The sequence below is a fragment of the Gigantopelta aegis genome, chromosome 2 (genome assembly GCF_016097555.1).
Source record: "Gigantopelta aegis isolate Gae_Host chromosome 2, Gae_host_genome, whole genome shotgun sequence".
Taxonomy (NCBI): domain Eukaryota; kingdom Metazoa; phylum Mollusca; class Gastropoda; order Neomphalida; family Peltospiridae; genus Gigantopelta; species Gigantopelta aegis.
This window is the reverse complement of record NC_054700.1, coordinates 24650156-24674639: the sequence shown is the minus strand read 5'-3', so window position 1 is coordinate 24674639 and position 24484 is coordinate 24650156. Positions and strand designations below refer to the sequence as shown.

General features: G+C 36.9%; 1 protein-coding gene across 1 annotated transcript in view; it reads left to right on the top strand.

Moving 5' to 3' along the window:
* Positions 1-209: 209 nt before the first annotated feature.
* The window catches only part of LOC121387819 (limbic system-associated membrane protein-like), a 61882-nt gene continuing 37607 nt past the window's right edge, over positions 210-24484 (top strand). The window contains exons 1-6 of the mRNA XM_041519038.1: positions 210-390; positions 2339-2391; positions 3582-3605; positions 8690-8902; positions 9418-9563; positions 19690-19840. Of these exons, the coding sequence (XP_041374972.1) occupies positions 210-390; positions 2339-2391; positions 3582-3605; positions 8690-8902; positions 9418-9563; positions 19690-19840 (768 nt within the window). The remainder of the gene's footprint in view (positions 391-2338; positions 2392-3581; positions 3606-8689; positions 8903-9417; positions 9564-19689; positions 19841-24484) is intronic.

The window sequence follows — 24484 nt, the reverse complement described above, 5'->3', positions numbered from 1 at the left end:
TGATAAGTTGTAAAACCCTAAAGCAATAAAGAACTTGAACTGGAAAAACCCGCATCTCAGGCGTGCTGAACTACACCCCGCGCTTGCCGGCCGGCTGCTTGGTTTTTCACTTATTTTACTAATTAACCGGCTCTGTATGACACGAGTTTACTCAGCTCTGTTTCTCGGGTCCAGATACTAAAATTGTTTAAGACATCGCCCAGGGCGAAATGAATGCAAATAACATTGATTGTCATGTTCGTTACATCATATTCATATCTTTAACCGCTGGAGCACTTCTGGAGTGGGCAGATATAAATTGTGGAATCCCACGTGAGCTGGAAACGACTAAATTACCCCCGCATCATCCTCAGGAATCGGCCAGGGAGCTGAACCAGGAATTACTACACGGTGATACAAGCCGTTATCAAATTCATATCGGCGCCCTTTGCCCCAGCTTTCATATATCATGTCCGCGATTTGTAAAGTGGCGTTACCATGCTGTGCTGTGCTTTATTCTGACGATCATGACGACTGGGAGCGGGGTTTTTTTCGTGTTATTTATTATTATTATTATTCTCTAACACATACACTATTCACATATGAAATAGCGTTTATGTTAGACATTAACATGCAGTACATTAGTATATAGTATATACACAAGTCATGGAAATCTACAGGCGTATCACACCGGTGTCGCTTTTATTCATCTATCCATTCATCCATCCATCCATCCATCCAGTCACTCACTCACTCACTCATTCATTCATCATCCATCCATCCATCCATCCATCCATCCATCCATCCATCCATCCAACCATCTATTCATTTATTCATTCATTCGTCCATTCTATTTATTTCATTTATTTGTTGTTTTGTGTATACTTATATAAATACTTGCTAACTTAATTTTTAATTTATTTAATTTTAATTGAAAAATGTTTTAATATTTCTTGTAGCAGTCACATTGTCATGGTCTAGAAAGAGGGGCCGAGATGTAGCCCAGCGATAAAGCGCTCGCTTGATGCGCGGTCAGTCTAGGATCGATCCCCGTCGATGGGTCCATTGGGCTATTTCTCGTTCTAACCAGTGCACTACAACTGGAATATCAAAGGCCGTGGTATGTGCTATATTGTCTGTGGGTATGTTTCATATAAAATATTCCTAGCTACTGCTGGAACAATATAGCAGGTTTCCTCTCTAAGACTTTATGTCAAAATGACCAAATGATTGACATCCAACAGCCGATGATTAATAAATCAATGTGCTCTAAAACAAAACGAACTTTAACTTTTTATTAAATTTTCAGTATAAAATATTTTAAGATTTCGTTTTAGCAGTCAGACTGTGACGGTCCTGAACAGGTTGTTGCCTATATTTTTATGTATCCTCATATTATCATGTTTCTGGGAATAGCGCAGTGTTTAAAATCTGGAAAATGAACACCTTACTATAAGTCAACAAAGCACGCGCGAAGACATGATGTACGTTCATTATTTTAAAAATGTGCTTTCGTTTGGCATAACATCATACATCGAAAACCGTGTCAAAATGTCGCGTTAATTTCGGTAAACAGTAGTTTCATTGTACTCCAATAATATAAAAAAGAATCGCTACCCCAAAACTTGACAACAAAATATGCGGAAATGGGCAATTAGCGCTTTAATTACACTGTATCGGGAATTGGTTTCAGATCCGTTTGATTAGTAACGATCAAACGAAGCAATTATATCACAGCTATTGAAAAAATTTAACGCACTAAAATTGAGATCCTCGCTAGTGAATGTAACACGATTACTTGATATTTGTTCTGCAAACATTTTCACATTTTTGAAATCAATCTATTTTGGAAAAGTAGCTAAATAGCTATCGATATTCTTAAGTGGAAGGGAAAGATGACTGGGTGTGTCAAAGACTAAGCACTTCGTACACAACACGCGGTTACGGCTCCCATGGGAACAGTGTTCGCCATATTAGTGCCACTTTTGTGGTCAGGTATCCGGTTTTGTCATGCGCAGTGCGCAAAAACGGACTTTAACCGGAACCGCTGGTCCATTCAAAGAACAATAAAAGAACAATTTGTTTTAATCAATACTATTCTTGGGGAAAACGTGACCCGTAAAACAGTTGTAAAATGGATGCAGTTTATTCCATGAGTAATCATTGTGAAACGGTCTCTCTAAGATAGTGGGTTTTTAGTCCAGATAGAGTGGTAATCATAAATATGTAAATTAGGCCAATGGGCATCTGTCCTTGTTGGTCACGTGATGAAGAAATGAAGATGACGGCGGCAGCTTTCTCGGGTTGTTTTCGTCGAATGAGAATGTTATAACGATTTATGCCTTTTATGTTTGTTCAGGGTCAGATTTCGAGAAACACAAATATCAGATATTGAAGTTGTCCTGGCATTCGGTGCGTGACGGCCTGTTCCTAGCAGCACATGTCACGTCTTGGTATTTCCAATAACACAGATCGTTATGTGATATGCGGTATGGCGCTTTGCATAAATAGTCGAACACATTAACAATTCTACGAAAAAATCCAAACTTTAATAACTCCTCTCTCTCAATAATAATGCATAATCACAGGAAATAATGAAATAACTTCTTTTTTGTCATGACTTCAGAATATTGAAACAAACAGTGTTGGTGGGTGGGTAGATGGCTTATGTTTTATTTTATTTTATTTATTTATTTATTTATTTATTTTAAAGCCGCACACCCTAGTTCCATCCAGCGAAAATAAATTATAATTTGGTTAATCTACAAACCTGTAACACACTTAGATCACGTTTTTATCAAATGGAGTGAAAAAGCAGGTTTTATATCGATAAATACCATGGGAATTCCCATGTCCCAATTGCTTGAAATAATGTTGAAAGTTAGTATTCTGATGTCACCGGTAGATGTCGCTCGAAGCACAACAATGCCTACGTCACGACAAATTTCACAGACTTGGTGTGCGTTCGTTTCACCTCTCCTGGACATGTTCCAACTGTTCTGTCCTGGTTGTATCCCCTCTCCAGATATCGTAAGACTTAGCAAAATTATTGGTTTTAAGGGTTTGTAACGTTTTGTATTGAGACACTTACTTGTCTGAACTTTATTGTTACTGAAAATGTTCACGAACTGTGAAGAAAAATCTCACAAATGAACAACAACAAATCGGATGTTGACTGCGCGAACCGTGCACGAGAAAACAAACCGAACCAAAATGATAACGGTCACGTGATATACCAACGTCTGTGACATTGAAATGGAAATATCCCCTCTAAAAAAGATTGGACCTCGCTTGCTTAACGTTTTTTTCTCGACAGAACGTCTTGTGAAAAAATGCAAAAAATGCATTTCGTGGTTTTACAAACATCAGGATTACCAAAAAGCACTTCAGGTGAATGGAAATGTGTATTCTAAATAATAAAATGTAAGTAAAGTGCAATTTTATTTGTGAAAAATGGGGTTTAATAGCGAAAAACAACACCGTAATGGTTAACAAATAGCCGTAACTAGGGTGTGTCCCTTTAAATAACTTTCTTTCTTTTTTTAATTTGGGGGATGGTGGGTCTGAGAAGGAGATTGTTATTGTTCATGTTCGTTTTTCAGCATAAGCTGTCTATGAACTGTCGGGTAATTAAATAACCCTATTAAAACATATACAAATATAGGTACAAAACAGGAACCTTACTGTTGTTCACCTGTGTTGGGGTGTGTGTGTTTTCTGTTGTTGTTTTTTAACATTATAAATGCGCATATAATGTTAACTTTCTACCTTAGAACATGAATATAGTTCCTGTGACATTATTCTAATATTTAAAAAAAATACTACTAATAAAAGTTCGCCACCTAGAGTGAAATATTACCGCTCTTTGAATTGGATCGAATAACACATTAATGTACCTATATCCAATTAAGGTTCAAGCACGTCTCTCCCGGGCACAATCTCTGATTTCGCCAATGACTGGGTCTGGGACAGAAGGGGGTTGAGACAGAGTTGGAAATGGGCAGAATTTTTAAAATAGCAATTAGTGAAAACGTTAATAGAATTTTAAAAATACATTAAAAAGTTAACAATCCAAAAATAAAAAGGAATTGACTGCTTGGCCGAATATTTATATAATTTGGAACATTTTAGGAGGATACTCCGAAAATAAATAATAGAAAGAAGAGAGGATCGGACTATTTAATAATATTTTAAAAAGAAGTAATTTCGACATGAAATTTTGAACAAATGTCTAAAAGTTTAAAGTCCGATCTATATGTCCACGTGTGTGGCCTCGTTAAGGCCGTTAAGATGTACATCTGATAGGGACGAGATGGGTTGCATCTCGTCAAGAAAACCCCATGAGTGACAGTCATTAGATGTAGAAGGTGTAGTGCTGTGCTGATATACAGACCTTGAGAGGCCGGATCCGTCTGAACGAGAGAGTATCAGATTAGAGTATAGTCCAGTCGTCATGACCGGTATAGAGGTGCGGACAGACCCGGCTTCGAAGTATACGAGATGGTATCAATATAAAATAAAGTAAAGTCTAGAAAAGAGTAGTGCGGGCCAGCCCCGCTTCCTATTTCTTCTTAGGGTGAGGCGGTCAATCTTCCAGTGCAGCTAGGACAGGCTCGGACATGTAACCGTGGCGTTTTGCAGAATGGCTGTCATACGAGTCACGTAAAAACAAGCCGACAAAAGTCAGCCGCAAAAATAAAGTGAAGGCAAGGAATCTTGCTGAAAAGGAATCCAACCTGATGATGCAGGCTGTCGAAACGAGACGCGTCCCAGCATTCAATCAGTTCCAATGGCCGCATACATCCCAGTAGAAAGCTCAATTTTCTTGATAAAAACAAAACAAAATGGAGAATTCCCAAGTCTAGCACACGAAAGCACGTGCAGTGTGCACATGAAAAATAAACACGTCTTACCGCGGCGAGCTCCAGACTGGGAATGTACTGCTCTTTACTTCGAGGGGTCCAAAAGGGAAACAATTCTTACTAAAGCTCAGTATACAGGCAAAAACACTACAAGATGTTATGACATTCAATTTTAGATGCAGGAATCAATCCTGTTTTTTACACCATAATTATAGATGTACCCCACCCCATTCCTACAACACTGCATAACCTCCCCACTCCTACAACACTGCATAACCTCCCCACTCCTACAACACTGCATAACCTCCCCACTCCTACAACACTGCATAACCTTCCCACCCCTACATCACTACATAACCTCCCCACCCCTACATCCACTACATAACCTCCCCACCCCTACAACACTGCAACCTCCCCACCCCTACATCACTGAATAACCTCCCCACCCCTACTACACTGCAAAATCTCCCCAAACCTACAACACTGCATAATGTACCCATCCCTACAACACTGCACAACCTCCCCACCCCTACAACACTGCAAAACCTAACGGTCCAACCAGTTCTTATTCCGACAAACATTGGCTGCAATAATGGTGCACATCTCATTAACCGTCTGTTTAGGTTTAGCAGCATATAATAGTACATATACTGACTAGAAGAACACGTTTGATATGTAACATAATATAAGGTGATATAACTAGGTTATTTCACTATAAAGAATATATTAGTTTACTGACGATCAAAAAATAGCATACCGATCAATTGTTATAAATAGTAAAAATGCTACAAAGCACAAGTTGATGCAAGTGTTGTATTTCGAATGTATTATCATTTGGCAAAATAGGAACACAATATACACAATAATTACCATGAAATATGAAGGTTCTACGGGAATAACCTATGATGTCCAAACAGATAGATAGTATTATAACGTTCGTGTATGTCGAGGTCACAATGACACACAAAATTTTAAAACTGTCATTATGGTAAGCCGTTAAACTACAAGTTGATAAATTATGTTTTCTTAGGCATAAATATTTCACGATTGCAGAGTTGTAAATGTTAAAATTAAAATACATCACCTTACTAAAAATGTGACACAGGTTATTCCCATGGATCCTTCACATGTATATCGGTTCACAAACGGCACTAGGGGTCGAATGTGCCGTATAAAGGTTTCTGTATACTTTCTTTTGGTCGTCAGTATACTAGTATATGTTTTACGTACGCATGTTTTTATGTATATGAGCATTTCGGTACACCCACATCTTCCTTAAATAATTAATAAACCGAATCGTAATGTGGGGGTTTTCTCTTCTTTTTACCAGTCTATTAGAAAGTAAACACACACACACATGGCGGTGTCGTCCTGACACGTTTAGGCGAATGGTGGGATTACTGCTATTTAAAAAGTTTGTTTTGTTTAACGACACCACTAGAGTACATTGATTGGCTATTGGATGTCAAATATTTGGTAATTTTGGCATATAGTATTAGAGAGGAAACCCGCTACATTTTACCATAAGCAGAAAACGAGTACATTGATTTATTAATCATCGGCTGTTGGATGTCAAACATTTGGTAATTTTGTCATATAGTCTCAGAGAGAAAACCCGCTACATCGTTCCATTAGTAGCAAGGATGTTTTTATATGCCCCATCCCACAGACATACCAAGGTCGTTCATAAACCAATCATGGTGCACTGGGTAGAACGATGGGCCCACTGACGGGGATCGATCGTTGGCCGACCGCGCATCAAGCGAGCCCTTTACCACTGGCGTAGGCCCATTAGTAGGCGGAAGACGGTGAAAATTCAAATCGCCGCTAACGTTTCATGTTTACAGTTATACACTTCACTGCATTCAGTGAATATGGCCGCCTACCTTTTGTCAAACTCATTCCTACTTTTTAAGATAATGAACACTCTGGTTTCGCTGTAATGGACAAGCAGAACATGAGTCTATTTGCTCGCGCATGTACGTAATGACAAAAGTGTCCCCAACTGGGAACTAAGATTTATCGTCTGCGTAGTAATCTGACGTTGATGAAGCACCGACCGCGCATGGTCTTGTACGCTTTATGGTTGTCGTAATCCGCGGGGCCCTCCTTTCTCGATCGGCATCTAATCGCTCTGTTTATATTTCCATAAAACAAGCAAATTTAATATCACTATATAATTACTTGGTTTTATCTACGACCGATTCCCGCAATTACATGCTTCTGTTTGACGGCTATTGGGTTCGCCGTGGCAAAAGTTCCTATTCGGAAAGAGACGGTGACGGCTATAAAACATGTCTGAATTGTTCTGTCATTAGTACGTGTCATTAATGCGTGAATTACCAATCTATCGTTCTCGGGCGTGTTTTCTGTGTAAGAAATTAATAGTGATATGGAATCAGGGGCGGGTACACGATTTTGTAAGGGCGATCTAAAAAAAAAATCTAAAGGGCAAGTTTAAGTTTATCGAAGGCAAATGAGGCGAACTCCAGAAGGGAACATTATATGTAAAGGGGCTTTGGTATCTTGCTTCTTGGAAAACTTGGAGATTAAGCACACGTTTTCAAGGGAATTTAGTGTTGTTCTCCAACTGTTTTGTTGGAACATTTTGTGTCATAAAATGTGAATTTTATTTGATGTTCGTATGTATGTTTGATGTTCGTATGTATGTTTGATGTTCGTATGTATGTTTGATGTTCGTATGTTTGATGTTCGTAATGTTAGGGCATCATGTAAAGATATATTTACATCAGGATAAATACCCAAACTACTTGAATGCTTCATACATATGAATGCTCATGTTGAATTCACATATGGGAATGTATTAAGTGGATCTGTCAAAGGGCATATGAAGAATAAAATGTTTAATCATTATAGTGTGTGTGTGTGTGTGTGTGTGTGTGTGTGTGTGTGTGTGTGTGTGTGTGTGTGTGTTTGGGGGGGGAGGTTGGGGTTATTGGTTTTTTTTTTGGTTTTTTTTTTAATTTTGTTTGTTAGTGGTCTTTTAATTGTTTTTTGTTGGGTTTTTTGTTGTTTTGCGTGTATGAAATTTCCTCTCTTTTGTAGGGCAGCAAGTGAAACAGTATTTGGTTTAAATAGTATTTTATTTTTATCAAATACATGAATGGATGAGCCTATATTAAAAATATCTGTCTCTACTTTACATTTTATTTTACACATCACTTTTACACGTCAATATTTAATTCCTTCAAATTAGTCCAGGTGAGGGGTGTAAAATTGTTCAGATTGTGATAAAAGCACTAAACTTTGCACAAGTGTCCAACACAACATTCTAAACATTTACAGAGGTGGAGCCAATGTGAACTGTACATAGCGTAGCAACAGTAGCTAGGCAACATATTTTCCTTAGCAACCAGTATATAGGTTGCCTGCAGACTAATTTTGCAAAACAATTATAATGCATTTAATATCTAAAACTTTACTCTTCATGCTAACATCAGTCTGGAGCAATTGTTCACTGCACATTTGAGGAAGAAAGCCATGACCTTCTGGGACTATATTCAAAGGACATTATGGACCAGCAGTCGATCGAGTGCCTCACAACTATACAATCAAACGGTCAAGAGCAGTAAGCAACCTTCGTGGACGAGCGTCTCAGGCCAAACATCAAGCCAATAACAGCTACCATCACTAGGAACAAGGCTGTACTGTTCAACGCACAAGCAAAAAGGTTGAATAAAGCAGGGACAAAGGTCGATCTTCTTACAATTGAATTCTCTCTATTCGCAAGGCTGTATATTGCATGCCAGACGAGATATGGTGACATGAACAATTTTTTCAGCCACGAAAATCATTCATTTCCACCATCTCTATCTTCTTATGGGCAGTTACGTTTGCCAGGGAAAAAGTCGGATCTCATAGATTGTCTTGAACAACATGTACAGTCTACACATGATGTAAGGTCAGAGACGGGCGTGAGCATCATGGATGGTGCTGTACTCGTGAACATTCTTAGACATGGAGGATGCAAGACGTTTGGCGACTACACTGCAAAGGTGTTTGTTCCGCATATCAAAAGGGAGCAAAATCAGGCTCGACGAGTAGACATTGTTTGGGATCAGTAATTCGACAACAGTCTAAAAGGCACAGACCAGAGACAAGCGTGCTACGGGTCCTACTAAACGGAGACGCGTGGAGGTGTCCAGCCGCATACCAAAGAACTGGCAGCAGTTCCTTCGTTTAAACTTCTGAACGATGAACTGATGGCAAGTGCATCTGCAGAGCAGCCTCTTGTTACCGATAGTGATACTGTAGTCTGTGTATCTGCTTAAGATACGACCAACGTAGCTCCCTGCAATCATGAGGAAGCAGATTCCAGAATCATGGTACATGTTGCTGATGCCGTCATGCAGGGCTTTTACAAGATCCTTGTTCGAACAGTAGATACCGATGTAGTTGTACTAGCGGTATCGACTGTGCAGCAGTTAGGAAGGATAGAACTGTGGATTGCAATGGCTACTGGCAAGGAAGTTCACTATATCCCGACTCATGAGATATGTGCATCACTTGGCCCACAAAACATACTTGGCACTACCGGTGTTTCACGTATTCACAGGCTGTGACACTGTATCCCAGTTTTCCCAAGTGGGGAAAGAAGACTGCATGGAAAGTGTGGGGAACACATGATGAATTCACTAAAGCCTTCTATGTGCTGCACAATTCACCAGAGCAAATATCTGAAGAGAAAGAAGCTTCCCTAGAGTATTTCACTGTCCTTCTCTATGATAGCACTTCAACATGTGTCTCAATCAACGGGGTTAGAAAGCTTCTATTCATACACAAAGTGTGTCAGATGTCAGCCCTTCCTCCCACCAAGGCTGCCCTACAGCAACATATCAGGGGGGCAGTATTGCGAGATGAGCACTACTGGGGGCGTACTACCATGCCATATCGCCAGTTACCCTCCTGTGCTGAGTGAGGATGAACTTGCCCAGAATAGCGGAGGCCCCTGTGGACAAATTTGCCGGAAGCCAGAGCATCCTGCCCAGAGCTGCTGACGTGTGCGTGTAGGAGCAGGTGTAGAGGGTGCAAATGTGTACAAGGCGCACTTAGAATGCACTGTTTACTGCACGTGCAGGGGAGATTGTGACAATGCCTAAAGCTATGGCAAAGGTCTAAAGATGGTTCAAGGTGATAACATAATTGAAAATAGCTGGTTGCTACTGTGAATGCGTTGCATAGCAACAATGTTTTGATTTGATGTATGGTGTATAATACCCTTGCTTTCATTGTTTCCAGGAATTAGGTCTTCTGTTGATAAAATGACTGTTTGAGTTAAGTGAATCCCATGTTTACAGGTAGTCTACTTTGTGGACATAGCCGGTTGGTATTGTAAATAGGTTACTAAGCAACTAAATATTTAATGTTTTTGATAACAATTATGACAACCTGTGTAGATTATTTACCCAAAACATTTATCTTCTGTAGACTATTAGGCAATATGAAGTAGTAGCATCTTTTACGAATATATAATACATATATAAACAGACAGTTGGTATGTTTTTTCTGTCTGGTTCCTAGCAACAAAACACGTGTTATTTTGTTTTCTGGTGACACTAATTGTCTTTAAAATGAAACGTCTGAAATATAAAACCAACCTTTGCGAATGGAGTAGATAGGCTTAAAAAGCTCGTTGCTAGGGTAAATATGTTTCCTAGCAACCGTTGCTAAGCACAAAGCTGTATTCAATGGTTCCACCTTTGAAAAGTATCAGTATAGGCTGAAGAATGACTGTGCCAAGTTTTATGCTTTTATCACTAACTGAGCAATTCTAGCTGTGCATTGCACCCATCGCTTACACTAAATATAATATCTGTATTTACACAGAAATGTCATATACCTGGTTTAACGACACCACTAGAGCACATTGATTTATTAATGATCGACTATTGGATGTCAAATAGTTGGTAATTTTGACATATAGTCTTAGAGAGGAAATCCGCTACATTTTTTCGTTAGTAGCAAGGGGTCTTTCATATGCACCATCCCACACAGGATAGCACATACCACGGTCTTTAATATACCAGTCGTTGTACACTGGCTGGAACGAGAGATAGCCCTATGGGAATCGATCCTAGACCGACCGCGCATCAAGCGAGCGATTTACCACTAGGCTACGTCCCGCCCCTGGTAAGATGAAGAAGCGCTGATCCCCAACTCTGACGATTATGGGGGGGGGGGGGGGGATGTGAGATTTTGCTTCGTTGGCTGAGTGCTCGGATGAGGTGCTTGCGTCGCAGGATCGAACCACCTCCAACCAGTGCAACACAACTGGACAAAGGCCGTGGTATGTGCTTTCCTGTCTGTGGGAGAGTATATATAAAATATCCCTTGCTGCATTAGGAAAAATGTAGCGGGTTTCCTCTGATGACTACGTGTCAGAATTACCAAATGTTTGACATCCAATAGCCGATGATTAATTAATCAATGTGCTCTAGTTGTGTCGTTAACAAACAAACTTTACTGACGATTATTTAAGTCGAATTAATACATACCCCCCCCCCCCACACCCACACACACACACACACACACGCACACACAGTTCCAGGCATCTTCCGACGCCTGTATGAGATACAAACATTCACAGCGGGTTTACTTATCTGACGCACGTTTTTCCATTTCCGTTTGATGCGAAACAACACTGACATTTTGTTATGACGGAATGTGTAAGTGGAAGGCGTGAAATAGAATTAAAGGAGGAAAAAACACACATAAGAGACAAAACGATCACGAACCCTCGGGCCGTTGGGCTTGACCTCACGCCAGCTGTCAGACCTGATTGGTCAGTTCTCGACTGACGAGGCACTCGGTCGCTTCTCCGGAGAAATCAAGCTTCGTTTGAGAAAACCTCGCTGTCATTTACTGTTTTAGTCTGAACGTTAACGCAATAATAACATTAAAATAATATTCTTCTTTTTGGCTTTTTCTTTTTAATGTGCATCATTCCCGCAAATTTGTCGATAATTAGCGGGCCCTCTGTTGGACTATTCGGTACTAGTTGTTGATTTACTAATTAAATGTTGGTACTTTTAGGTTGAAGAATTATAATATTTTCTAATATCTATACTTTTAGGTTGCAGTATCATATTACTTGGGGGGGGGGGGGGGGGGGGGGGTCGGGGCGGGACATACCCCAGTGGTAAAGCGCTCGCCTGATGCGCGGTCGATCTGGGATCGATCCCCGTCGGTTGGTACATTGGGCTATCTCTCGTTGTAGCCATTGCATCACGACTGGTATATCAAAGGCCGTGGTATCTGTTATCCTGTCCGTGGGATGGTGCATACAAAAGATCCCTTGCTACTAATGGAAAACTGTAGTGGATTTCCTCTCTAAGACTGTATGTAAACATTAACAAATGTGTGACATCCAATAGCCGATGATTAATAAATCATTGTGCTCTAGTGGTGTCGTTAAACAAAACAAACTTTTAACTTTACATTACTTTTTAATATTTCCAGAAAACTAAAATATTATTTACAGAACGGTACATGTTTTGCGAATATACAGAAGTCACGTGTCGGTAGTTTGAAAACACGCGCTCACGGACAATGTTGTTTATTCCACAACATGTCACATACTACGTCTTAGCAATGCAGTAGAAACCATACACTATCGAAATCATAACAGGATGGTTGCAATTGTCAATGTATACCTGTAGAAACAAGACATGTCTGTCCTCTATGTGTAATTAACAAGTTCAATATAAACAGGGCTATATGTAACAGGGCTTGGGACTCATGGATCTCATGACGTCTCCCTCTGACCCTATAGGTTGTACTATACCAAATAAAATCACACTGGCGACCATGTTAACGTGTGTGCTTAAAAATACTATATGCAATATATCAACCAAACTATGAACCATAAATATCAGTACTACAACCCCTACCTCAAAGTATCAACTGAAGAAAATGGTACCTTTCATGACTCATTTTCGGAATAACCAGATGTTTTTACAACACCCCTAGTTTTGCACAGAATTTGAGTACTGTTTTATAGGTACCCCATACATGTTCCAAGCACAAGGCTACTTGACACAGTGGTACTAGATGAAATAAAATTGCATACATTGTTAGCCCAGATGAAACTTTTTTTTAACAATCAACACACTCACATTTATAACCAATCAAAGGACTTGTAGTGTTCACTTCTCTAACAATGATACTCAATGACTTAGTGGGGACTAGCAGATGTTAAAAAAGGAAGGATGTTTTTAATTTCCTTAGATCAAAACAATTTTCAATCTGTTTTCTTCAGGATACCCATATTACAAAAGAAAAAGGGCCTATTATTCGCGCTGAATGGGAATTTGAATGTATTTTAATTCTTATAGTAGCCAATCCCGCGGTGTTGCAATATTGATAAATAACACTTTTGAATACAAAATACACACAATATTTCGACATAACAGAGGAAATGTATTAGTAGTTGATATAACTATTTGCAATATACGATTGACTTTAGTAAATTTATACGGTCCAAATTCAGATGATTCTTACCAATTAATCTTAGAAAAAGTAAAACTGTTTAGTAATAAACATTGTATATTTGGTGAAGATTGGAATCTTGTTTTAAACCCTGATATCGATACGTACAATTATATAAATATTAATAACCCAAAAGCACGTTATAAAGTATTAGAGACCATTGTTAATCGATCTTGTTAATATATGGAGAGATCATAATCCTGAATTACACAAGTGTACATGGAGGAGAAACACACCAATTAAACAAGCTCGTCTAGATTTTTTCTTAATATCAGATTCATTGTATTCATCCGTAGTAAAATCCGATATAAATTGTGGGTATAGAACTGATCATGCTATTGTAAGTCTTAATTTTGAATATGAACATCAAAGGCGCAGTACTTATTGAAGATTTAGTAATTAACTTTTAGAAAATAAAAATTATATAACAACAATCAAAAATGTTATTTCAGATATTAAGAAACAGTATGTTATATTAGTCTTTAATTTGGATGCAATCGATGATATCCCACTATATGAAATTGAGTTTCAGATTTGTGACCAACTATTTTTAGAAGTTTTATTAATGGAAATTAGAGGAAAAACAATTTCATACTCATTTTATTTGAAAAAAGAAAATAATAAATATGAAAAACAATTAATTATAGAAAACAGCAAACACCTGGAGTTTGAAAATATTTATTCAAAGAAAATTGAGTTAGAAAAGTTGCGACAAAAGAAAATGGACGGTATATATATCAGATCAAGAGCTAAATGGATTAATGAGGGTAAAAAAATAAATAATTATATTTGTAATTTAGAAAATAGGAATTTTGTTAGTATATCAATGATTCAGATTGAGAAACAAGATGGTTCTATAGTTACAGATAAAAATGAAATTATTAATGAGACAACGTTTTTACCAAAACTTATATGCCTCTAAAGAAGACGCCACTTGTAACATAGATTTAAATGACTTACTTACAGAAAACATACCTAAATAAACTTATTAAAGAGCAAACTGACGATTTAGAAGGTATGTTAACGTATCAAGAACTATCAAACGCTCTAAGACGTATGACGCATAATAAAAGTCCAGGAGTCGACGGTTTCTCTGCTGAGTTTTTAAAAACATTTTGGCCAGATATAGGTTGCTTTGTACTGAGGTCTGTTAATTATGCTTTTATTAATGACGAATTATCGATAACACAGAAACTAGGACTAATAACTTGTATACCTAAAGGAGATAAATCAAAACGTTATCTAACTAACTGGCGACCTATTTCACTCTTAAATGTTGTATATACATTAGCATCTACATACATATTTGAACGAATAAAAAGGGTCCTCTATATTTTAATCAATGAAAATCAAACTGGATTTATGTCTAAATGGTATATTGGTAACAACATAAGGATTTTTTAGGACATTTTATAGTACAATGAATCCCAAAATATTCCTGGTATGTTACTAAGAGTAGATTTTGAAAAAGCGTTTGACTCTTTCATGGTCATTCATACATAAGACTCTCACATTTTGGGGGTTTGGGGATCATATTAAACGTTGGATTTCAGTTTTTTACAAAAATATTAAATCAAGTGTTATAGTTAATGGCAATATATCTTCCTCTTTTGACATACAAAGTGGATGCTGACAAAGGGACCCATTATCGCCATATATATTCCTCCTTTGTATAGAAATTCTGGCAGGACTTATACGCAAAAATAAGAAAATTAAAGGAATTTCAGTACAAAATAAAGAGTATCTCATTTCACACTACACTGATGATACAAATTTTGTGGTGGTAGTAGAGAGTCCTTCGAAGAGACAATAAATACTTTGAATATATTTGCGAAATTATCTGGACTAAAAATTAATTATGATAATTAAATCTGAAATCATATGGATTGGCTCATTTAAGAACAGTGCAGTCAGATATTTACAAACCTTCATTTAAAATGGAATCCTTCCACTTTTAAAGCACTTGGCATTACCTTTAGTACTGATCTAGATGAAATGCCGAAACTTAACTATAATTCTAAATTGTTTGAAATTAAACAAGTAATAAATAATTGGATATGAAGAATTATCACACCACTTGGTAGAATAGCTATAATAAAATCCTTATTAATATTTAAACTCAGCTACTTACTTTTAACACTACCTAATCCCTCTGAATATTTTATGCGTGAATTAAATAAAAGATTATTTAAGTTTGTATGGAACCAAAAGCCGGATAGAATTAAAACAATCACCATGTGTAAATATGTTAAAGAGGGAGGCCTGGGCATGATAGATATATTTAAATGTTAAAGCTTTGAAAACTATTTATTGACATGTTTTCCCCAACTTAAAAATTATACTATTAAACATTACCATATTGAGACGTACCAAATACCACTATGGCAAACTCGTTTTAGTACTGATCTTATCTGACCCATTATCTATATGAAACCATTTCTCACCACACAAGAAGTAAAATTAAGATGGTTCCAATATAGGATATTACACAGAATACTAACGACAAATATTTTTGCCTTCAAGGTAAAACTTATTGATACTGAAACATGCACCTTTTGTAATGTAAGTAAAGAAACAATAGGACATCTTTTGGGGGAATGTAACTTTCTTCAAACGTTTTCAAATTGGTTATCGAAATACTGTAATCACTTATGTAACTTAAAACTGTCTCTCAAACTAATCATATTTGAATTTAAAGACACCATTAAAACAGATAATATATTTGATCTTTTGCTACTTCCAGCTAAGTATTTCATATATAAATGTAAAGAGCAAAATGTTAAGTTAAACATTATTCATTTTTAAAAAAGACATTAAACAAAGATACTCCATAGAAAAACATTTATATTTTAGTAAGAACAGTCTTAGCCATGTGTTTACCAAGTGGTCACTGTATCATTCATTAGTTGAACATGTTTCATCTAATATTTTATTATTATTATTATTTATTTTTTGTTGTTGTTGGGGTTTTTTTTTAATCTTCTCGTCTCCAGCAGCAGATGTAATATATAGTAATTTGATAGAACATCTACTTCCCGAAGTATCACAGAACATTAATAAACTATAATACAACTGATAGGAAATTAATCACATGAATACAATTGTTATCAAGCTATGTTCCGTGCTTGTGTATGTGCGTGTATGGGTTTTTTAATGTTAGAACTGTCTTGCTGTTTTACTTCATATCTCTCTCTCTCTCTCTCTCTCTCTCTCTCTCTCTCTCTCTCTCTCTCTCTCTCTCTCTCTCTCTCTCTCTCTCTCTCTCTCTCTCTCTCTCTCTCTCTCCCTTCTATCTCTCCCTCCCTTTCTCTGAACAAAATGTACAATCAATCTGAACATATTTACTATAACATACATTACTCTTTATGTATTATATATATATATATATATATATATATATATATATATATATATATATATATATATTATATATATATATATAATATATATATTATATATAAAGAAAAAGTCAGAAGCCTCCATATCCCTCTTTAATTCAAATTTTCGCCTGTCCAGGCTTCATCGGGGAAATCTGTCGACAAAAATTAAAATACGCACATAAAATCACTAGCAAAAACAGAGTTAAAGCTGTAATTAAAATAATAAATAATATACTTAAGTCTATATAAAAAAAGAACCTACAAATAAAGTAACGTAAGATACAAGCTGCAGAACAAACTACTGGTCAAAGATTAAAAGTATGGTAACACTTTATGACTGAGGTAAAACGAAGTGTGGGTAGGGGGAATAAAATAATAATTAAGGGTAAATAAAACAAAGATCAAAATAATGAACAGAAGGATTTTCTATTCGTATATATATATATATATATATATATATATATATATATATATATATATATATATATATATATATATATATATATATACTCTTCAAAAGAAGAAACGCAAAACCACATTGTCGTAACATTTGGAGAATTGAAAATTATTGAATGGTGAGTCCGATAATTACCAAATGTTGCAGGATCTTCACATTCACTCTAGTCCATTGTGAGTAAGTGATAGGACAACCACCAAGGTCAAGGTCATCTGGAGTCAATACCGGGTGTGGCCTCCGCGTGTGTTGACAACTGCCTGGCACCGCCTGCCCATTGAAGCAACCAGAGTACGGATGACGTCCCGGGGGATGGTGGCCCACTCGGCCCGCAAGGCTGCTGCCAGCTCGGGCAGGGTCTGGGGCTGTGGTTGTCGCTGTCGGAGGCGTAGGTCCAACTCGTCCCATAGATGCTCAATTGGGTTCAAATCCGGTGATATCGATTAAACATTAATGTTGTTGTTCTGTAGGAAAGCCGTTGTGAGACGTGCTGTGTGAGGCCTGGCGTTGTCATGTTGGAACACTGCGTTGGCGTTGGCCATAACTGGAACGATGTGTGGCCGGAGGATCTGGTCAATGTAGCCCTGTGCATTCAGGTTGCCCTGCACGTGGACCAGGTCAGTTCTGCCAGTGTGTGAGATGGCTGCCCACACCATGACACTACCCCCGCCGAATCTGTCCACTTCCTGCACGCAGTTTGCCGCATAACGGTCACCACGACGCCTATACACGCGTACTTCCATCATGACGTCGGAGCAGAAAACGGGACTCGTCACTGAACCACACCTGTCTCCATCGCAGTTGAGGCCAATGAATCTGGCACCACTGCAGTCGGAGTCGACGGTGTTGTGGTGTTAAGATGACACCTCGAACTGGACGTCTGGCACGAATTCCTACCTCACGTAGGCGGTCCGTACGGTCTGGTCGGATATCCTGCGCAAACCTGGTATTGCTGCGGCTGTGGAGGTGGCAGTAGTCAGTCGTTCCCGAAGGTGGCGTACCCGGATGTAGCGGTCCTGCCCGGGGGTAGTGACCCGTGGTCGACCGGATCTAGGGAGGTCACGTGTTGATCCATGTTGCTGGTAAACGGTCCCACAGTCTGGAGATGGTGCTTGGAGACACATGGAATGCCCTGGCAACGGCCGTTCTGGATTCGCCTGCGTCTAGTCGGCCGATGGCATTGTTTCTCTGCGGTTCACTGAGACTTGGCATGTCCTGGATTGTCAACTGTCGGCCAGATACAGAGGCCAGGCAAGCGAACACCCTGCACTTTTATACTGTCGGTGTTCATGTTGCATAGTGGTGACATGGTTTGCACGTGGCTGCGTTTTTGCGAATATTCACATTTAACTTTATTGTACAGTATTTTATCGAATGTAACCGTATTGTGTTTATAATGACCTTATATTCACAAAGCATGAACCGGTAGGAAACATAAAATCGGAGTTATAACCCATTTGTACCCTTTTGCGTTTCTTTTTTTGAAGAGTATATATATAATGTTATTTATGTTCAACATTATCTGTAAGACAGTGATTCAGGGCCACTTCCCTGACACTTTCGACATTCTCTATAAACGTGCACTATAGTTCTAGTGATATTTCTGTTTAAAACATCGTTTCTTGTTTGCAACCATAATATCTTCTTCACATCTAGTGATGTGAGTTATTTGTAAGTGTATAATCATCTACAAATTTGTCCATCATTCGTAAACCCAAAATGTTCAAAATGTATCAGGAGACATACTTACGTTCGTGATCAGCTGAAGTGTTCTCAGTGGTCATACATTATGACAATTCATTAAGGGTGTATTTCTAGAAGGTAATTACAGTAATCTAGTATGAAGAAAATTCCGAAGCGCTTCAAACGTCACATCTAGACACTATGTTGGGTTTAGTAGAGATTAGTATGATCAAAAACAAAGAGAATATTAAAACAATTAATATCTTAATGTCCTTTTTGGGGAATGTAACATTCTTCAAACGTTTTGAAATTCGTTTTTAAACTGGTTATTGCAATACTGTAATCACTTATGAAACTTTAAAAACTGTCTCTCCAACTAATCATATTTGGATTTAAAAGCACCTTAAAACAGATAATATCTTTGATCTTTTGCTACTTCCAGCTAAGTATTTCATATATAAATGTAAAGAGCAAAATGTTAAGTTGAACATTATTCATTTAAAAAAAAGACATTAAACAAAGATACTCCATAGGAATGCTTTTTTCATACTATGGTAATTACTACACGCTATTTATTTTTGAGCCGATTTTTTTTCTAAAATGGACACAAAAAAAATAGTAAAAAATAACTTATTTCCAAAACACTTTTATTTTTCTTCCTACATCAAACCAAGCTGAAATTATTTACCAAACTTTTTTATTATTTTTCGGATGATGGGACGAACTATAAGAATCTGCAAGCTTGAACTAGAAGTACGACACAATATTTTCACAGGGCTATGCTCCTTTAAATTATTTGTCGGAAAATAATTTGATATTTCAGCTGTATAACGAGTTTGTGTTTGTTTGTTTGTTTATTTTCAGGTAGCGTGATCCTGGAACCCAACTTCGACGTGCCTGTGGTGAACGTGACCGTCAAGGAGAGCGCCACCGCCATCCTGCCGTGCTCGGTCAAATACCTGGGACAACATCAGGTAATAAACACACATTTTATTTTTGCCAAAAAATATACATTTTGAAGGCATACATACATATTTATATATAAAATAATATAATGTACACACTGCGGGGAATGGTATGTAGCATCGGGTTACAATCGATAAAATTCTATAGTAAATGGGTAATGCATGCATAGCAATAATATACAATATAATAACATATGTCATGTATCAATGTTGTCTGTTCTATGCGTGGTAGCAGTTTTCAAATACTTACACAATTTAATTAGCTGTTTTGAATTGTCGCTGGATAGTAGTTGCGTTAATTTAAATGTCGATGGTTTATTGTAATAAAAAGGTTTAATATATTTATCTCTTATCTTACTGAAGAAAGGACACACTAGAACAAAGTGATATTCGTCTTCTACTACATTCATATTGCACAGACGACAAATTCTATTATTCTTGTCAATATTGTGGTATCTGCCCGTTTCTATAAAAAGATTATGGGAAGATAATCTATATTTACTCAAAATATGTTTGTATTTCAAGGCAATAGGTTTCTGAAGATAAGGTTGTAAGCAATAATTATTAACAACGAATTTGTATAACAGACATTTTGGAGAATTGTTGAATACAGCATACATAGATTGGATAAATTGATCAGTCATTCTTTGTTTGAATAGTGATATAAATGTATTGCGATTTTCTACATTTTGATTATACCATATGTGACCAAAACCATTAGTGAGAAGCAGGTCTCTTATTTGACTAACCCAGTTAGACAGTAAGACAACTAACCCACATCGGTAATGCAGTGGTTAAAGCCTGGTTCTTATATAATATGTATCACGACGCAGATCGTCGCAAACCAGCAATAATATTTATGGGAACAGTCTCAAATGGTCTATCCAACAGATTTGCGACGAATCGGAGAAGTTGAAATGTATGGGAACATTATATCTGCGTGTGGTCAGCGGCAACATGTGGTGGTTTACAGGTTTTATAGGGACCATGATTAAGATACACAATTTATGCTATGTTGTTTCCTAATACAGTCAATGTAACGTAGAATTCACAACCCACAATATCGACACGGGGTAATGTATCTACGGACAAACATGTAGGACGTCATTTTACTAAATTCCATTTTATTGGCCAATAGGAAACACCGATCTCTTAGCTTCGACTTGTTCGAACATTACAACACACTTTTAGCACACTGAGGTGACCGTATGTGTTATACATGTATGGCAATCTTTCTGAGTTTATCAATACCGGTATTTGATTTTGGCTAAATTTTATAACTTCCTAGTTTATTTTCTTAATATATCTTGATATGTAGTTTGTGCCAATCCCCACTGTAGAGAAAATTGGCAAAAGGAAATTAGTTGGGAGTTGTAGTTAAGTTGTACTAATTAGTTAATCGGGTAAATCATTGCTTATTTGGGCTTTGCACAAGGGTTATCCGTTAAATACATGTTTACCTTTAGTTGTTAATAATTACTGTTTAGATAGCTGTATTCATCGCGGCTCACAGTTTAATTAGATGTATTATAATCTTATCTAACACCAGGGATGTGAGCACTAATTACCAGATACGTTAATTAAACAAACACAACTTAAGACAATTAGCGCTTAGAACGTTATGAGCCATCATTACGTCAAGGTGTTTTCCATAACGTCCTCTTCAGATATATATATAGCTTAACCGAACGTTATCAAAGTTAGTTACGTCAGTGAATCAGCTGTTTGAAAGTTTACGTAACGTCACTGAGGTAGAGGTTTGGAAGATATATGTGATGGGGAGATGAAAACACCAAGTCGAGCTGATATCCGGATGTGGCGTTATTATGGTCCGGCAGGGTATGTGGTAGATGTTCTTGTATTTTGTTATAGTCTGGCACACAGTGTGTCGTAGCCTGGTACTTTTATCTAGTGTGTTTATGGACCAGAGTAACTTGCCTATCCCAAAATTATATATGTGTAGGGAGTATGAATAATTAGGGCAGTGACCCCAGTATTCGACCAGTACCCAGTATTCGACCAGTGTATTTAATTAATTACGATACTCGTTTAAACTTAATAGCCTATAGATTTTCCAAAAGTATTTTGAACATACTGGACAGGGTGAACATTCTTTCTTCCGGAAACGCAATAGCAGACGATAACCATGAGAATGAACGTAAGTATATATGCATGTATATGAACAGTCGGCCATTTTTATTGCATGCTATTACACCATCCAACATTCCGTAAACATTTGCAATACTTTTAATCCATTTGAAATCTTTGAAAATGTCTTTAATGTTTTTATTTATGATCAAACAGAGCTGGCAATGCAATTTGACCTCAGTCATTATAATTTCGATCACGTGACCACGTGATCAAATCATGGCATAAAGTTGCCCCAGTATTCGACCAATAGAAAAGCTTGAGGATACATTCCCAAAATAAACTCCCAAGAACCACAAATGTATTACTTTTATGTCTTTTGGTGCTGTTTGTCAGGACTTACACAATTATATTTTCTTTTATTTTCAGTCTAATATCATTATCTGTAAATTGAGATAGGACCAAATAGACTGTTTTTCAGAACGTATGTGTGCGTGTGTGAATGTGTATACAAGCATGTGCGTGCGTGCGTAAATGCATTAATATGTGTTACAGTTGTTAAAATCAACAGGTTTTTTATTTAGTTGTTTGATATATGTTGCGTTTACTATAAATAAACTTCAAAGTTTAGTTTTATTAGTTAAATTGAAAGTGGTCGAATACTGGGTCATCTGGTCGAATACTGAATACTGTTCATTGCGGCACTCAAACCTACTCTAGTCCTACTCTAGTCAGGGTATACCGCATGAACAAAACTTGAGTCTATTTCATGAATTGCATTGCCAGTAAGTATGTACGAAAACCCCCCCAAATATTAGCAAATGCCAATAAAATGAACATGTTATAATCCTTTCTTTCTTAAGTGGTCGAATACTGGGGCCGTTGCCCAAATAGGTTTTTACGCAAGAGATAACCAACCTAATTACAGTGTAATGGAATAAAGTATATACCCCGCCTTTTTATCCCAACCGCCGATGGGTTGTAACTCAGCTATATTAATAGTATTATATTTTGATGTAGGTGTCATACCTGTAACATAAACACCGGGATAGTTCGTGATCGATGATTATTACTGGATTCTAGTGGTTAGTTAGCCAATTCAGGTAGAGGACGTGTAACATTTATCTTATAACAAATACATATACATGTGTGTTATCCAATTTTTGTTGTGTTATATATCTAGATATAAAAATATCAACAATTAGTCATTATTAATTAAATGTTTACTTGTTTTCATAAAACAAGTTGGAGGCTCGTCGAGTTAGATGTAGTAAAGTAATTTCATTAATAATAATTTCAACTTTATCACGCATTTTCTTAACATTATTAGGTATCACTACACATTTCACTTGTTGCTGTTGACGCTTTTGTAAATATAAAAACTATCATAATGCTTATCCTTAGTTATTTGGCCAAATAAGATCTGGATCTGGAGTTGGCGTGCGTGAGCTGATTCACAAACAATGCACGTATCACTCGAAGTCAGTTTTACACTGGTAGTAAACTCAGTAATTCAACAGGCCTGTTCAAGTAATAACGCCAAACAGAACAGAACTTTATTTACTCTCATGGCCCTATTCGGTGGCATCAAAGGAACATAAATAATAATAAGCATACAAATTGTCAAGATGATTTCAGAAACATATATACCACGATACAAACAGATGAGCAGCTAAATATTAAAAACAGTTAAAATTACAAGTAAGTCAAGAAGCACAAAATTGTTTGTTAATAATTGATATAAACTTATACAATTTTTTTAAGAACACTAATACGTTTTGAGCTGAAGAGTTGCTGGAATTTGTATATATTTGGTCTATTTACATAGTATTTGTTAAAATATTGTAATCTTTCTTGTCTAATTTTTTGCATATAAATAGATAATGAAATTCATCTCCAACAATATTGCTATTACAAAGCGTACAGTTTCTATTTTCATATAAAATATTTGTCCACCTCCCCTTTTTAATTGGTAAAAAGTGATTTGAAATTCTAAATCGAAAAAATGTTGTGTACATTGTTTTATCCAGAATGTTAAAATATGATTATAGTTCCAATTTTTCTTTAAATATTCTATAAGTAGTTCCTTTGCTGGTCGTAAAGATGTCATTTCTTCATGTTTGTAGATACTGATCAGACAGTCTTCTCTTCACAACTCTTTTTAACCACTCCACTGATTTAAATGACTGCTGGTCCCAAACGTTATTCAATCCAAGCTGGTAAAATAGATCTCTGATGTTAATTATCCATTTATAATGCGTACCGAATTGAATAAAATCGTAATACATTATTTGGTATTTGGTTTTAGGCTTTTAGCCGTTAACAGTCGTGACCAAAAGCAAATTATTCTTAGATGTGTTTTCAGAGATAGAGGTGTTCTTTCATATTCACCATATAACATATATATTGGAGTACTTTCCCTGATAGGCGCTAAATATCGTAAGAATTGAGTATGAATCTTTTCTATAATATTTATATTTTGAAATCCCCAAATTTCACAGCCATATAGTAATATAGGAACAACTATTGCATCAAACAGCTGAAGTCTATATTCTATCGACAAAG